Source organism: Rhinatrema bivittatum, chromosome 2, assembly GCF_901001135.1.
Source record: "Rhinatrema bivittatum chromosome 2, aRhiBiv1.1, whole genome shotgun sequence".
NCBI classification, from domain to species: domain Eukaryota; kingdom Metazoa; phylum Chordata; class Amphibia; order Gymnophiona; family Rhinatrematidae; genus Rhinatrema; species Rhinatrema bivittatum.
In genome coordinates, this window is record NC_042616.1 from 648,764,053 (window position 1) to 648,782,232 (window position 18,180).

At 42.1% G+C, this 18,180-nt stretch overlaps 1 protein-coding gene across 8 annotated transcripts in view; it reads right to left on the reverse strand.

Annotated features, from left to right (window-relative positions):
- The window catches only part of ASPH (aspartate beta-hydroxylase), a 508,516-nt gene that overhangs the window by 120,283 nt on the left and 370,053 nt on the right, over nucleotides 1-18,180 (reverse strand). For all 8 annotated transcript variants that reach the window (XM_029591373.1, XM_029591374.1, XM_029591372.1 and 5 more), the window contains one exon: nucleotides 13,829-13,915. In XM_029591373.1, the coding sequence (XP_029447233.1) occupies nucleotides 13,829-13,915 (87 nt within the window). The remainder of the gene's footprint in view (nucleotides 1-13,828; nucleotides 13,916-18,180) is intronic.

The following is an 18,180-nucleotide window of genomic DNA, read 5'->3' on the forward strand; positions in this document are numbered from 1 at the left end:
ATTAATTTATGTATAATGCATAGTGTTTTGTATTGAATTCTTTGTTCAATGGGTAGCCAGTGTAATTCGGCTAGTGTTTCCGTGATGTGGTCTCTTTTGCTTTTTCCGGTTAAAATTCTAGCAGCTGTGTTTTGTAGTATCTGTAGTGGTCTTAGTGACGTGTATGGTAGGCCTAGCATCAGGGCGTTACAGTAATCGGTACTAGCAAAGATCAGCGCCTGGAGTACTTATCGGAAGTTGGCTGTTGTTAGAAGAGTTTTAAGTCTTTTCAGCACCATTAGTTTGGCGTATCCTTCCTTAACTTTTAGAGATATGTGTTGTTTTAAGCTTAGTTCTGTGTCAATTATTACGCCTAGGTTCCGTACTTTATCTGCAAACTCTATTTTTTGGTTGTTATTGACTTGAGAGCGATCTAAAAGATAGCTCTCAAACCAAGCCAACACTGTTCCTGAAATGCCACATTCCCGCAGACGAAATAACAAGATTTGATGATCGATAGAATCGAAAGCCATTTCAATGGGCTCAATGGCTTGTTTATAAATAAAATAAGTCCAAATACCATACACTGATCTTGATCCATTAATCGATTTAAAAATAAACTGCATGGATTTTGGAAGCATTTAAACATTCTGGTGTTTTAATTTGATAGAGGAGAAAAGGGTGAGCACTCATAGAATAATGCAGCTATGGTGTACATGGTGGCAAAATGAAAAAAAAAAAAATTAGCTGTCTCCGGATTATGGGTATACCAGAAACGCAACTTCTGAGAGGGAATCCTGTTGTGCTACCAAACTACAAGGATGACAAGGGAAAGGTTCATGACAGCAGCTGTCTGTTGATTACGATACTTTCAAAGCTTGCTTGATTGTGCTGTTGGTGGCTTTTCAAACATAAATTGTTAATGCCTGTCAACTTGTCACTTGTAAAAACAGGTTCTAAAAGCCTTCGAGCACTGATACAAGCCCAACAGAGACCTATAGCAAAATGACATAAAACAAATTGCGAGTTTCTCTATAAAACATCTGTGAGTATTCTTTATGTTTACCTGCAAAATGTAATCCCAGCTGTTACACATATAAATGCTTTGGCATATACATTTCTCCATAAAATGCAATTTAGCAGGCATTGTTATGTACCATCTATAAGACAAACTACTACTCAGATCAGTACAATTCTTGTGCATTAAGAACTAGAAGCAATCCATGCTGACTTGTGATCTGTCTTTCCAAAGTGTTTAGGCACAAGACGTGAGAGATTGCAGATCTATTACCTCTAAAACTATTGCTGATTGTGCAACAGTGCTTCTAGATGTAGGAAAGCCAAGAAAGGGTAATTGCATTACAGTGCAGGATACGGTAAAGACTGCCTATGACTTTGCATGCAGACTTTATCCCACATTTTCAAAGTGAACTTGGGCAATTAAGCTCACTTTGAAAAAGCTCAGGCAATTGTCCTACTGTGCGCCCAATAACCCATGCAAAGTTACATTTGCTCTTCACAGGATGTAACTTGTGCAGGTTAGCATACACGCATACCTTTGAAAAGGAAAAAGTATGCTAGTTCCACCTCCATTCCTCCCAACGCCTATCCTAGTAATCAGGTTACATGTATCCTCTTATAAGCACCGAAGCCCGGACTATTTTATCACAGCCACTTACACATATAAAACCAGGTTTTTGCACGTAAATGGCTTAGAAAAATACAGCTCAAAATGTTTAAATATAAACAGAAATTGTTACCAACACCTTTGAGCAATAATGAGATATGTGGTGTATCAGGTGCTTAAGAAAAGAAGATGTGCCATGCTGGATCAGAGCAATGCCCATTGAACCCAATATCCTATCTCCAACAGTGCCTATCCGAGTTACATGGACCTGACAAGATCTCAAGAATAGATCCATTTCTTATTACTCACTCCCAGGGATAGTGATGACTTTCCCTATTCTACCTGGCTAATAATGTTTTATGGACTTTAACTCCGGGAACTTGTCTAAACCTCGTAAGCCACCTTCACTAATACAGTTGCCTTGATGTTATCTTCTCATGACACATTCCACAGCTTGATTGTGCACGGAGAGAAAAAATATTTTCTCTGATTTTAAATCAGAGAATTTTTAGTTTTAGTATTATAGGAAAGGGTAAATAACAGTCCTTCACTTACCCATTCTACCCCACTCATGGTTTTATAAATTTTTATAATGCCTCCTTTGAGCCACCTCTTTTTTAAGCTGAAGAGCTCTAAGCTGTGTAGCTCTCATCATAGGGGAACCATACTATCCCCTTTATTATTTTTGTTGCCATCTTCTGTACCTTTTCTAGTTCTGCATTGTCTTATGTCTTTTTTGAGATGGGCAACTAGAATTGTACCCAGTACTCAAGATGTGGTTACTCCATGGCTCAAAAGAGAGGCAATATATTCACTGTTTTATTTTCTATTTTTTTTTTGATCATTCTCAATATTCTTTTTTTTACTGTTGTTTGGATTAGTTTTCTTTATGTGCATCATTTTGCACTTTTCCATACTAAATTTCATCTGCCATTCAGATGCCTAATCTCTTAATCTCATAAAATCCTTCTGCAGTTCCTCACAATCCACTGCTTTGAATAATTCATATCATGTACACATTTGATCACCTTATTAATTGCTCCCTTTTTCAGATCACTTATGAATATGTTAAACAGTACAGGTCCCAATAGATATCACTAGGGCACGCCACCAATAACCTTTCTCTATTTGGAAAACTGATCCTTTAGTCCTATCCTCTATTTCCAGCCTTTTATCCAATTATCAATACAGAATATGGTACTGCCTCTTATCCCATGACTTTTTAGTTTCCTGAGGACTCTCTCAAGGGGCAATGATGATATTGTTTCTCATAAACAGAGCGACATTAAAATTATGTTCACCAATACTGTCAAATCTAATGGATAATTAGGCAGTCATTCTAGAACATTGCACTTAAGTTAGCTGGCAAATATGCACGCAAGTTGTACCAACTTTCAAAGCAGATTTTCACACAGAAATCCGCCTTGAAAATTATCCTGGCAAAACTACATGCATACAATTACACCTGAAATTTGGAGTGTGTAGCTTTGCCAAGAACATTTATGTACACAGTTTTTAAAATAAAAATGTGTGCAAGTTTCAACCCTGCTCAGATTCCAAACTCTAGAACGCCTTTCCCCATACATGTAAAAGTAAATGCACACTGTGTATGAACGTAATTTTACATATGCATTAGTCACACAATTTTCTAAAAGGACATTTCTGCAGGTAAAGCACTACTTTATATGCATAAAACCTTTTGAAAATTATGTACCCTGCTAATTCTGGTTCGTATGGCATTGTGTTAGTTACATGTGCTGTTGAAATCATAATCATTAACAACTGTCCGCTGCTAAATGTTATTTCTATATATTGAATGACTTATTGGGCTCAGTACATTGATTGTCACACCAATGACTAGTTGTCTTCACTTGAATATCATTCCTTTATTAGCCATATCACTGTAGTGTTGTGCATAGAAGGGAACATTTTAAAAACTTAGTCAGGATTTAGGTACATAAAATAAAGCAGTTATGTATGTAACTAAAGGCCTAACTATGTACAAAGCACATGTATAAACCCTGTAAACAGGGTTCTCTGTAGACAGCATGATGAATTAGTCTGGGTGATGTCATCCAATGGCACAGACAAGGATCCAACTGTCAGAGCTCAGTCAAGACTTTACTTTGCATGCACAGCATTTCCAGTGCACACCTCAATATCCATCAGAGCTTAAACTTTAGTGGGGTAGTTAACTCTCCAGGGAGACAGGTGGGTATTAAGAATGGCTAATTCATCATGCTATCTACGAAGACCCCTGTTTATAGATAAGCAAACATGTTTTCTCTGTCAAAAAGAAGGCATGAATTAGAAATTTTATGTGAGTCCTAAGCTGAGGGTTGCACTGCAGAGGCACTTACTAAAAGACCATCTAGCCCCATGAAGTGGAGAGTTGGCTTCTAGGTCAACAGGCTTGTCCGAAGTTATTGTCTCCTCAGGACATGCAGTCCAGTTGTGGGACATGAAGGTGTCGAGACGACCAAATAGCAATTCTGCATATATCTTCCAGAGAAGTGGCCTTGAGACGGGCCACTGAAGTCATCATGGCTCTCCCCTGATGATCCTTGACAGAGTATGTAATTTTCAAGGCAACCAGCATGTAACAGTGCATGATATAGTCCACTAGCCAATTTGACAAAGTTCTTTATGCAACTGCCTTTCTCAGTCTATTGGGATCTAAGGACACAAACAATTGAGAAGCTTGATGGTTATGCTGAGCCCAAAGAATGAAGAGCCCATTTTCCTTTGAATACATGAGGTCTTAGAAAGAATGTAGGAAATCACAATAGCTTAATTAATATGGAACAAGGACACCATTTTTAGAAAGAACTTGGGGTGGATCCAATTAACCACTCCATTCTGAAAAAAATGCAGATACAGTAAATATGAAATCAAAGCCTGTTATTCACTTAGAGGCAGATTTTCAAAGGCTACGAGCATAACATATGCATGTAACCCGAGAAAATTAGCCCCTGCGCGCCCCGGGATGCGCGTATGTCCCGGGGCTTCGAAAAAGGGGAGGGAAGAGGGCAGGTCCAGGGGTGTGGTGGCGGTCCGGGGCATGTCGGGGGCGGGTCCTGGGGTCAGGGGGTGGTCCGGGGGTGTGGTGGCGGTCCGGGGGCGGTCCCGAGGCCTCCTTCATTGTGGCCGGCCGGTGCACGCAAGATATGCCTGCCTCAGACAGGCATAAGAAATAAAATAAGGTGGGGGGGGGGATTTAGTTAGGGCTGGGGGGAGGGTTAGATAGGGGAAGGGAGGGGAAGATGGGGGGGGGACCGAAAAGAAAAGTTCCTGATTTCGGAGCGGCCTCGGAGGGGAAAGCAATCGGGGCTCCCTTAGGGCTCAGCACGCGCAAGGTGCACAAGTGTGCACCCCCTTGCGTGCGCATGTTATAAAATCGGGCGTAGATTTGTGCACGCTGGGTTGCGCGCACAAATCTACCCCCGCGCATAGGTTTTAAAATCTGGCCCTTAGTTTTTATGCTGAAAAGCCACAAGAAACAACACTTTCCAGGTGAAGATCTTCAAGTCCACCAACTTGAAAAGTTCAAAAGGAGGTTTCATGACTTGAGCTAGGACTCTCATCAAGGTCACAAGGCACTGGGAATTTGGAATGCCACAGTTTTTTCATTAACTTGGATGCTAAAGGATGGAGAGAAACTGGAACTCCTTCTAACTGCTGGTGATACGCTGCAATGGCGCAGAGATTAATTTTGACTGAAGAGGTGCTAAAGCCTGATAAATGAGAGGAAGAATAGATACTGAAACAAGTCATTTGGGCCAAAGGAGAAGGGATCCAGATGGCTGGCTCCATGTTAAATTGAGAATCTTTTCCACTTGAAACTATAGGATCTTCCAGTTGTAGGCTTTCTAGTCAAAATCTGTATGCCTTCCACCTTCTCGGAAGGCATATTGAGGAGACAGGGATGGTAACTTTCAAACCAGTGCATGTATATGCACGCATGTTATAAAGTAGCCTGGCCATGTGCATATGTGTGCCAAATTTTAAGTGGACACACACATGGGTACACTAGTCCCACTTCTACCATGTAAGTCGGGCTATTGCCAGTTTTACCAGTTCTTCCAACACTTGGGTCCACCAAACCCCTGTAGTTTAGTAGCCTTCACTCCCCCCAGTAAGCCCAGACCCTTAAAATCCCTAAGTTATGATTAGTTTCCTTTGTTTTAAAACTTACACCTCCTCCAGAGTAGAGGTAAACTTACCTGGCACTAGACCTGGGCGATTGCCCAGGTACATAAGTATTTGCGTGCACATCTCTCAGCCCTGCCCTAGATTGCCCATGCCCCACCCAGACTTGCCCAGACCATGCCCCTTTTTTAATGCTGCAGGAGATACACCCATATCTTGGGTCTTTTAAAATTCAGTGGGTGCATGCAAGTCCAACTTCTTTGCACATCTCTAAATTGATGCATGTGCCAGGCTTTTAAAATTCACCTCTAACTTTGCACTCAAAATCTACATTAGCAGGTTTGGATGGCAGAGTCTGCCAACTTTCTGAGTGATGAGTGTTAAAAATGTCCTTAAAGGAACTGGAAACTGAATTGACAGATGGCCAAGATATAGATACCACATTTGTTGAGGCCAGGCTGGTGCTATAAAGATTATCCTAGCCTTGGCTCGAAAAATTTTCTTGAGTTTTGGTGTTTAGAGGAATCAATGAGCACACATAGAGCAGACCGATGTTCCAGCTTAACAGAAAATCATAGGGAGCTGATCTGTAATTTCTTGAGTGCATGAAGCAGAGCTTCTCCATCTTCCTGTTCACTTCTTAGGTGAAATGGTTAATTGCTGGCTTTCCCAAGCAACTAAACAAGTTGTTTGCTATTTTTTGGCTCAAAGACCACTTGTGCATTAGCAACACTCTGCTGAGGCAATCTGCCAATGTATTCTGAATTCCTGGAATGTAGGTTGCCTAGAGATGGGTGTTGTGATGCATTTCCCAAGACAAATTTGGATGGCCTCCTGACAAAGAGCACACACCTCCCTGCTTATTTATGTAGAACCTGGCCACTTGATTGTCCATCTGGATTCTCAACAGAAGGTGAGAAAAAGCCTTCCATACAGAACAACGCAAATGGCTTGTGGCTCCACGTGGCTGATTTGCAGCTGACTCTCTATTGATTACCATAATTGTTGGGTTCACGTCACATCATCCGCTCATCATTCTTTGGTGGATGTGTCAGTAGAGTCACTTGATGCAGTGGGTCGCAAAGTGAGAAACCCAACTGTAGAATTTCCGGCTTCCTCCATCACTGAAGGGATTCTCTCATCCCAGAGGTCATGAATATTTTGTAGGATAATGACTGATAGACCTCATTCCATTGGCTTTGAACGAGTCAAGGGCAGACAACATTCCATTGGCTTTGGACATGTGGTGCAGATGAGTCAAGGACACCACATATACCACAGTCATCATGTGACCAATATGATCTTGCTGACACTTGGTCCTGCAGTTGAAAGGCTCTTACTAGAACCTTTAACAACAATGTCCTTTCCTTTCCTAACAGTGAAAAGAGCCTTTTTCTGAAGTAGGCCTACCTAGGCTCCTGTGAACTGAAGTCTTTGAGCTGGAACCAGGTTTGACTTGGTAAAGTTTATCAGGAAGCCCAGAGACTAGAGAAGCTGAAAGGATTCTTGAGAGACTCCAAAACTCCTGATGGAGATGGATTTTGATCAACCAATCATCCATATATGGGAATATGCAGACTCCTTATCAAAAAAGGTATGCTACCACTACTGCAAGGCATTTCATGAACACCCTCCGGGTTGTTGAGAGGCCAAACGGAAACACTTGCATTGGTTAGTGCACATCCTTCAACATGAAGAATTTATGATGGGTGGGAATAGAAAGGTGTCCTTTGTCTTTTTTCTGCTTCAGCCTATATGTCCACTGATGTATCCCACTCTCTTTATGTATGTTAAATTTTGACAAATAGATTTCACCTTCATTGTCCACATGCCCCCTAAGCACTGCAATTCTCCTTCTCTTAAATCAACAAAATTAGTTCACCACAGATGCTGCTGAATGATATTGCTTTGTAGCTTGGTAAATTATGAAATGTATGTAATATTTAGTATTCACAGTTAAAAAAAACACTGCTGATTGTTCCTGTCTCTGTCATCATCTGAATCAAAACATCTGTACTCACTTTACATAGTGTGTTGGGAGTCTCCACCCACTCTTCACTTTAGAGACTCCATCCTCAGAGCTCCCTCTTTTTGTCACCTGAAGTCCTATGTCATCTGTGTAGAAAGATTGAGGTTGTAGTTCTAAAACTATTTGCTTACCTCTGAGGATTCTTTCTTATAGGCTTCTGGTCGGTGTTGAAGATTGAAATTTGTTGAGAAAGAGAAGGGCAAGAGAAGTGGAAGCAGTAGCCATATGCCACAATTATCAGAACCCACCAGTCCTCGGTGATCCAGAGCCATTCTGGAAGCAAGGACTGAACTATCCCTCCACCAGAGAAGGTGGCTCTCAAGAGTCATCAAAAGCTGGTGCCTGGTTTAGATTGTCTCTACTGCTGAGCCATAGACAGATGCCTTCACCTCTGCCAATCTTGTGCAGACAACTGATGTTGCTGAAGAGTAGGAGGAGCTCATTGACACTGAAAAGAGTAGGATAGAAGTCTTTGGAAAAATGGGCATTTGTAAGAGAAGTACTGGCATTAGGCAGGGACTGATTGTCTCTCACAGAGCTGATAATACTTGTAATGTTGATTGATGTTCCTTGATTATAACCACTGCCTCTTGAACTTTGTCATCAAACAGTTTGTCCCCTGTATAGAACACATCAATAAGACAACCATGCATGTCCTCTTGGAGGATGCTCACTTGCAGTCATGCGAGCCTATGGGCCCCTATAGAAGCAACTGAAGTCCGGGCTTCGGTATTAAAAGCTTCAAATATGGAATGTATATGATGCTTTTCATTTTCATCCATGTCTTCCACTGCTGTCAGGGAGATATGCTGTCAGGTCTGACAATTATGTCAAGGGGCATGTGTGTGCAAATATTGCACCATGTAGAGTGCATGAACTAAAATACAGGTACTCAGCATGGAATCTTGGACAACCTTACTCCCAAAGGCATCCAACGCTTTCCTATCTATCTCTGGGAAGGCATGTTAGAGTGATCAAGAATGAGCTTAACACGTTTCAATGCCAATTCTACCACAACAAACTGGTGCAGCAAATCAATTACCCCAAAGCTCCTGGGCGGGCTGCACTCTATATTTAAAGTTTAGTTCCCAGGCTACTGGAAGACATGATGTAGCTGTCTGCCACATCCTCATTTGCAGATCCTGGAGAAGTTTGTGAACCACTGGGGTTGAAGGAACTGAAGAAGCCCAAAAATGTCTGTTCTCAGGCACTTTTCTTTCCTAACACTGATAGGGTCTTCACCAGCATATCCAAAAACCTGAAGTAGCTGAGATTCTCTTGAGGAGAGATATGCTGTGGAAAGTCTGGAAGAAGATAAGATGGAATCCTTGTGGAATCCTCCTCATCTCCTGACTATAGGGGATAACACAACCCTGAAAAAGGCAACCAAGGCAGAGACCTCAGCTGGTCTGGCTGGGAAACATACAGATGAAGCCTACTTCTTCACCTTCCGATCTGTGAAGGGATTCCCCTGGAGGAGAAGGTCTATTTCCTTTTGGTGATGGCTTACCTACAGCTCTTGCGCTGAAGTATGAACCAATGTAGGACTTGGAGCATTCCCATTAAATAGGAAAATTTCATCCATCTTGTACAGGAGATGTCTAATCTTCGTCTTCAGAGCTTAAGGAAGCAAATAAATTCTTCACTAGCTCTGATAACTGATCTCCCACTGGTTGAGGGACCCTCTAATCCGGAGTCAGAGAGACATCCTTTTCAGAAAACCAGACTGGCTCATCTTCACTCAGAACTGCTGAAGGGGAGTTTGCTACCACAGCATTATCTCATGCCACAGAGGCAGCTGGCTCAGAGTTTCTCTATGCTGGTTGTATTGACAATGCCCGTCAACTAGCACTTTCCACAGATGGCGATAGTAGTTCCTTCTGTACCATGACAGCTATTGAGAGACTCTTGGATGTACATGCCAAAGCACTCCACTCCATGGTGCCAAGATCTGCCATGCCAAGTGTTCTGTGCCTTATAATGTGAATTTCTCACTGAGGGCATGAATGGCACTCTGGTTGACTCCGGGTCAGGATAAAACAAATTGCTTAGCAACATGGAAATGCTTCACACCATGAATGAAAAAAACACCTGTGCTGATGAAGCTACATCCCAACTCAGAAACAGCAAGAAATATTTGTTCAGAGAAAGGTAGGTAGACGCCTGGAATGTCCTCCTGGAAGAGGTGGTGAAGGCAAGAAGAGTAATGGAATTCAAAAGAGGTGAAACAAACGCAGAGTGCCTAGAGGATGGAAATGAAGGACCAGGGTAACCTGTGCTAACTTTTGATGTAACATTTTTGCATAGGGTTAACCTGTACAGAGTGGCAGTTTTAACCCTAAACATAAGGTATGGGTATAACCTGCGTAGAGCGGCACTTGTAACCCTAAACACCTTGCTAGGCAGACTGGATAGACCATTTTGGTTTTCGTCACCATTTGTGTTAGTATATTGAAAATTCTACCCTCCTATAGTGAAGCCTGCCAGATATTTTATTTATTTATTTATTTTAAGTTTTTCTATACTGGAATTCGCGATAAATATCACATCATGTCGGTTTACAATTAACAAGTGGAGAGGGAACAAAAAAGGTAATAAATAACATTGATCCTAATACTAATAATAATAGTAATAATAGTAAACATTAAACAAGTGAAGGCTAAGGGTTGCAGTTACAATAAAACAAGGGAGTAATATAACTTGGAACAGAGAAAAGAAGCTGGGGTTTTAATAGAGAGAACATATATGCCAATCAATGCATTTGTAGCATTAATGAATTGCCCTGATGAGGTGGAATTATTATTTCAATGAATATTTCAATGTTTCTATCATATTCCTTGGGACCTTCATTTTCATTTTTAATTATAAGTTTACTGGGAATTTCAATACTATAAAAATGAGTGGAAACATTATTTTGTTATAGCACACAGGAGAAAAATCAGTGGAAAAATCATTTTTCCACTAATCTTTTTGTTATAAAATTGAAATTCCCAGGAAAAATAAAATGAAAACTGAAAAAGAAGGTTCCTACATATACCCCATTTTTCTTCTTTCCTCCAGCAAGTACATTTTGAGTGAATCAAGCCTTTCTTTGAAGTTTTTGTGTTACATATCTCTGACGTGCTTGTTAAGAACATTACTATTCAGAATGTTGCTGTAAACAAATCCTGTAATCACTTATGATGAGAGAGGATCCTTCATTTTTTTATGTTTGTTATCATGTTGCTTGTTCCCAACAGCACTGTGAAAGTAGGAACCTGTCTTCTGATATCACTGCAGAAACAAATCTCCATATGTAACCCCAGCTTGGGGCACATAAATATAAGATATCTTGTGCTGGTTTTTTGTGGTCCTGGAACCAGCTCTGTGGGTTCAAAAATACAATGATTTATTGATCTTTTCTTCCTTGCTTTGGTTGATATGTGTCATATGTTTATCCTAATTTCTATATTGTTTCCTTGTATTTCCAGTGTAAAATAATAAAGAGAAAATTCTAAAAAAATACAATGGCTGGGCAGATGGTGGTCTGGACCTGGCTCAGAGGCTTATGGGTAAACTTTTCTACTGCTGGACAGAGAAAGTACCACTCAGCCTTTTCCCTTCTGTGACCATCTGACTGCACACCCCTGCACAAAATCTTCAGTCTTCTCTCTACCACTCTGAAGCAGACCTGAAAAGTCAAATCCACAACCTTGGGGCTTAACAATTAGTCTCATTATACAATTTATATTTGAAAATGATAAAAACATTTATTTTTCTGGGGTACCAGCAGTCAATTAACAATAAAAATCACAAAAGGATGAGAAACAGGATTTCAAAGCACAGACAAAAGTAGCAACGAAATAAATATACTTTACTCTTCCTCTAACAGAGCATTTCAATCTCTGTCTCTTACTCCAACCAACTCTGGTGCATTAGTCATTCTTCTTGCATAAGCTCAACCGTACTGACATCATACCTACAATACCTGAATATAATCTGCTTTTAAGTTCCTGAAAAAGTGGAATATAAATCAAATCAATAAATAAAAATATCATTGACTTATTCACAGAAGGAATCGTCTGCATAAGGCCATAGAATTTAACATAATGGTTGAAGTCTATTCATCTTTCCCAGGTGCCTCTTGGCAAATGCCTAGCTGCATTCCCGTGGCACATCAGCAGCCACGGTGGCAGAGGGCCTTTCTGGACTGGAAGAACCAGCTGGCCTACAGGGATTCCTCACACTCACTTCAGAATCATCTGATCTACTCGAAGGAGAAAATCAAATCATCATATCCCCAACTCTAAGCTTAGGCACACGCTCCCTAGAGGTCATCACTTCATATACTTACTTAAAGAGATAGGCAAAAATAGTGCCATCCTCTTCTGTATCATCACCATCCCATTACAACCAAAAATCACAATGTTAGACAACGGTAAAGGACACATTATTAGTAGCATAGGACCAGTCATTGGGGCCCGGGCTCAGTGATGGATTTAGGTTTTTGCCGCCCCTAGTCACTGTTGTTCCCTTCACCCTCCCCCCTCCTCAAGAAGATCAGACAACAGGGAGAAGAAGATATGAGACACAGACCTACAGGTGTCTGCAGCAGGACTTAGAAAATCCTGAAGTACACTGACAAACATTTCCCTCTTTTCTATTACATTACAAAAAGAGTTTTTCAATTTTGCTTTTTTCTGTAGGATTTATTTTGTTATTACTTGAGATCACTTTTCTTCATGCATCGGTACAGGGAGGAGGTGGTGGTGGGGGCAGTAGAGGAGAAGGAGCGGGTGAGGGGACTGGGAATTGGAGAGGAAGAAGAGAGACCTGGGAGGGGGGAAGAAGAGAGGGGAGTAGATGGGGATATTTGAGGAAGAGAGGGAAAGATAAGAAAAGGAGGATGGAGGAGAGGATGGAGGAGGATCAGAAGAGGAAGGCTCTAGGATTAGGGGTTGGAGGTGGTATTCCAGGAACTGGGAAGAGAGGTAGGAAGGAAAGGAGGCTCCAGAATCTGGGAAATAGAATTCAGGATCAAACTGGGAGGATCTGAATTGCAGTGGAGGAGAAGCAGGCATCCTTAGCATTCTTTGGTCCTGCTCCCTCTTGTATCCTCTCTCTAACCTCCCACCCAATGTGACACACATGCACCTGTGCACACGCACACCTGGTACCAGTCCCGTCTCTCTCTCTCACACACACACAAACATTGTCCCCCTTTACCACTCCCCACCTGTTTCCCCTCTTTCTCACCCCCCCCCCCCACACTCATGCTCTCCCAGCCCCTCTCCACACCCCCAAATACTCCCCTACTCAGTCCCTCCTAACTTCCCTGGGCTCCATCTGCTTCAAACTCATCCCTTCCACTTCTATTCCCTGTAGCTGGATCATGAGGCATAGAGCTATTCTTTGGTGAAAGAGATTAAGCAGCAATTCTTCAGCAAACCTGCTGCTCCCAAAATTTTGCTGCACTAGGCACAGGCCTAGTGTGCCAACCTGGGCCACACATACATGAAACTTCAGTTACATTACCACAGGAATTTCAAGCATGAGCTAACATTAAATGACAAGTTCCATTATCACATTACTGCATTCATTATAGTAATATTCTTTAGGGCATTTGCTGCAGCCCTCCTTTAAGTTTCAAGCAATGCTAATAATTTTAGAGCAATCAAACTAGAAAAGAAATCTGAAACAGAACTTAAGCTCAATCTAATTTTTCTGGCCATAGAAATCTTGATGAGCAGAAACTTGGATAAAGTGGCACGTATTCAAGTCACTGAACTATTTTACAAGTAGTGTGATGCAGGGCATAGAGTAGGATGTCTTCCCTTTTCTGTCAGATGTGCAGTTCCTGATTCAAAAGACCTCATTCAGTACAGATTTTTAATTCCATCGGCACAAAATGGAACAAGCCATTTATGAATGAGACTCAAGGAGGCCCTAGTCTGCCAGCTGGAACTGTGTGCTTATCTGCAGATTTGTGCAAATGTCCCAAAGTTAACCAGATAATCTCTACAACTCAAACATATAATATGGACCAATAGGAAGTTCATGTATACCTGAGCTTTCCCATATCTGGCTCGTGGACTCTGGGGGTATTTATTCACCAGCTCTTCAAAAGCTGTTATAGCTTCTTCAGTTCTTCCCTGTTTAATATAAAATATTAGCATTAGTGTCATTATACCCTAACGACATACTGTAACTGCACAACATTTAATCAGTTCTTCTGTAGGATTAGGGCTGATTCTCCGCAAATAGTGATACCTTGTGTTCACCCAACATAAGAAATATGTAAGGATGAGCAGAAGAGACCTAAGCAATCTGGAAGGCTCTGACTGGGAGGGCAAAGAGGTGAGGGTGATGGGGAAGAGGAAGGACCTCGATACATGAACTATTCCTCAGTCCTGCTGTGCTCTCATGAAACTCTGTCTGCTTCTGATGAGTGAATAAATCACATTCAGCCCTTGGCTTCTGCTAAGACTGCAAACAAAGGAATTCATTAGTACCAGTACGGATGCCCATGTTTATGTGATATGGTTACCTACCCAATGGGAACAATTTAGGTTAGAAAATGAGAAGCAGCAGCAGGATTCACTCAAACCCAAAGAGCCATAAAAAGCAAAATTGGCTTTTATAATAACTTATCACTGGTCGGTAGTTCAAATTCAGGAAACATTACTGGCATGACAATTTGTATAATCTGGTGCCATCATAATACAAAATGTAGTTAAAAAATAAACTGAAAGTCATAACAGTAAAATAGAATTACAAAGTACAAAAAGGACAAAAGGAAGGATGATTATTAAAAAGATGTAGTTCAGCCATATACCAGAAGAGTGAAAGGCCACACTGCTATGGTAATATGCAACTGATGAGTCCCTATCCATTGCATAATCTCACCCACACTGGTGCTCTTTTCTTGAATTGGTCCTCCTGCAAATGCTTCTCATCGCTTGAAACAGTCACTGGTGAGAGGTACGTAATGTGGCTGAGATCTTATTTATGATGGGGCACCAGTTGTGTGTGAGGGTGACATCAGTGGCATTCAGGCCAACATGACTCCTTAAAGATAATCTTGGAAAATTCCAGGGGTATCCTCAAAGGCAACAACTTAAAAGTAATGTTTAAGTTTTATTCAGGATTCTTTTTAATCCAGCAGTTTCCTCCTTCTCCTTTGTACTTGCAGCCCAGTTAGAACCAGAGCTGGGATCTGCCACCTTGATCCTTCATGCAGAACTACTTCCCATGATTCCCTCTTCTACCTTCCTGAAGAGACGAGTTGGTGGGAGGGGAAAGTGGGGAGGGAGCTCCACCATGATTCCTCCTCCCATTCCCATATTACCCCCTAGTCCATGATACCATTCCCCCCCCCCCCCGAAATCTCCATCTGTGTCTATTAGAACCTCCCAAAAGCATCCCCAGTGCTTCCAACTGTGCCAATAGGAGGGCTTGCTCATCCTATGTTCTTGGCTCAGCATTCAGCATTGTTCTGACAATAATGCTAGTTGGGTGGGAGGAGGAGGGGATCAGAGAGTGGATAGGGAGGCTGGTGGTCCCTCTCTACTTAACAGGCCGATTCAGTAAATATCGCGGGAGAGCGGGCGAGTGCCCACTCTCCTGTGCGCGCGATTCAGTATTTAAATGAGGGCCTGTGGTAAAAAGAGGTGCTAGGGACACTAGCGCGTCCCTAGCGCCTCTTTTTTGACAGGAGCGGCGGCTGTCAGCGAGTTTGACAGCCGACACTCAGTTTTTCCAGCGTCTGTTCTCAAAGCCGCTGACAGCCACGGGTTCGGAAACCAGATGCCAGCAAAATTGAGCGTCCGGTTTTCTGTGCACTTTCCCGGTGCCGGCAGAAATTAACGCCTATCTTTGGGTAGGCGCTAATTTCTGAAAGTAAAATGTGCGGCTTGGCTGCACATTTTACTTAGTGAATCGCGCGGGAATAACTAATAGGGCCATCAACATGCATTTGCATGTTGCGGGCGCTATTAGTTTCAGGGGGGGTTGGACGCGCGTTTTCGACGCACTATTACCCCTTACTGAATAAGGGGTAAAGCTAGTGCGTCGAAAACGTGTGTCCAAACGCGCACTGTACTGTATCGGCCTATATGTTAGGTGGGAAGGAGTAGGGATCAAGAGCATGGCTGGTGGCCCTCCTCCACAGGTTAAGCTTTTAGTCTCCCCCCCTCCCACACACAGCTGCATTTACAGCAGGATGGGAGAGGGTTATCATCACCTCCATTAATAACGCTAGGTCAGAGGATCATTAATTGTATATGAGAGCCTTCATTAAGTCACGTTAATGCCTACTACATGCAATGTTTTTTTCTTGCAAATTTCTCCCCCCGATTTCTTTTTTGTTACTTTAAAGGGAAATGCATGGTTTGGGGTAAATTAGTTTGCATCCATTGGGTTTCATTTGTATGAATGCATTTCTGTTTTTCAAAAAGTGAGAATTATCTTGCTGTTAATTGTTAAAATGATAAAAAAAAAAAATGGCAGGGGTTCCAAGTCTCTTCCATTTTTTAAATGGTGCAGGACCAGCTGAAGTCAGTGACCACAGTTGAACTCCTGCCATTTTTAAAATGGTTGATGGGAAGACAGGAGGAGGAGAGGGCATTCTACAGTAAAGGTAGGGGACTTATTTTCAGTTTTTATTTTATTTTTCCTCAGAATTTATCAGTGTTCATGGCAACAAAAACAAAAATGATATTTATCTGGAAAAATGACGTCAGTTTTTTTCACCTATTTCTCCTGTTTTTGTTCTTGTTGTAATAAACATCAGTGCATTTCTAGGAAAAACAAAATAAAAACTGAAAACAAAGGTCCCTAAGGATAGGTAAGTACAATGGAGCAGGTTAGTAGGTGGCTCCCTGGTCCTGGGGCAGAGACCTTCTGACTTGGGTGTCTGAGGCAGAATTCTTCTGGCTCAGAGTTCCTGGAATCAGATACCCCAGTGTTTAACTCACTTTTTCTTTTTTTTTTTTTCTTTTTTTTCTTTTTTTTTTTTTTAACACTTTACATTTAACTCCTGGGTCAAAGGTGGAGTAAATTTAATTCAGATTTCTGGAGCTAGTGTTAATCAGTAGTGCCATTTGCCGCTGTGACAGAGAAGGGAGTGAGGGCGTGCGCAAGGTACTACTTCTCCGATGGAGCAGTAAGCAACAAAATGGGAAAGGGTTTAGGGGGAGGAGAGAAGAGGGGAAGGGGAAGGGAGGTTAGGGTAGGGGGTAAGGAGGGAACCGGGAAAGGCGGGAATGAGTCGCCACGCTGGAATTACGAAAGTGCTCCCCCCCTTGCATGTGCCACACGCACATGTGCACGCGGCCCCCAGATTTTATAACATGTACATGCGGCCCTCAGATTTTGTAACATGTGCAGCTTTTAAAATCTACCCCTAAGAGGATAACTTTAAAGCATGTGCGATAACGCTCATATATACAGTTAAATGGATACATGCACATGTATTTAATATACATAAATATATACCAACATGTTTGTGTATCAAAAAATATATGGCATGTATTTTAAACATAGCAGCATAAGTTTTGATTTATTCAGCTAAGTGGTGACAAATATAAGTAGTACCTTTTAATACTTATCTAGCTATTAGGGTCATTTATCAAAATGTTATAAGGCGTTTTCACATGGTGCGATGAATATCTGAAAAAAGAGGAGGAGTTAGGGGTGGGCTAGGTTTACTGTAGTCCTATCGCATGGCTTTAACTACACCTTTTTCAGTAGTGTTAAGCCATGGGATAGGTTGCATTAATCCTGAAGCACCAGCCTAGCTATCCAGGCTGACAGAGAGAGACAGACTAGCCATAATGCCCTCATACTAGATAGGTATTTATATCTCTATGGGAGGCCCACCTAGTAGGGGCCACTTTGATATTCAAAGTGAGACGTACGAACAGAACAGTGCTCTCTTGTGAAGATTTGATGACCCTCGGCGTGAGGAAACTCAACCAAAGATGAGATTTCTGCAATGTTCTCTCAACCTAGCTTGATGGACTCTCTACCTGGGTAACATCAAGCTGAGATCGGGAAACACCCCCTCAGGAGCAGGGCAGGACTGGGGTTTATCTTCTGCCTAGCCAGACCCCTCCCCTGCAGGTTGAGCCCTTGGGTTCTGGGGGCTGGTAGGGCTTTCCTTCTTCAGCAGAACATCATAGCTGAAGGTAAGTCAGGCTGGATGAGGCAGGACAGGCTGGATGAAGTTGGCTGGACAAGGCAGGGCAGGCATAGGCAGGAACTGAAGTCAGGCACAGGCTGGACATTGTGGCAGAGAAAGTCTGGAAGCTGACGACTAGATTCTGGAGCAGGCTGGACAAGTTGGACAGACATAGGCTGGAACTGAGGGCTGGATACTGGGCAAGAGCTAGGACTGGACACAGGCTGGGAAGGATAC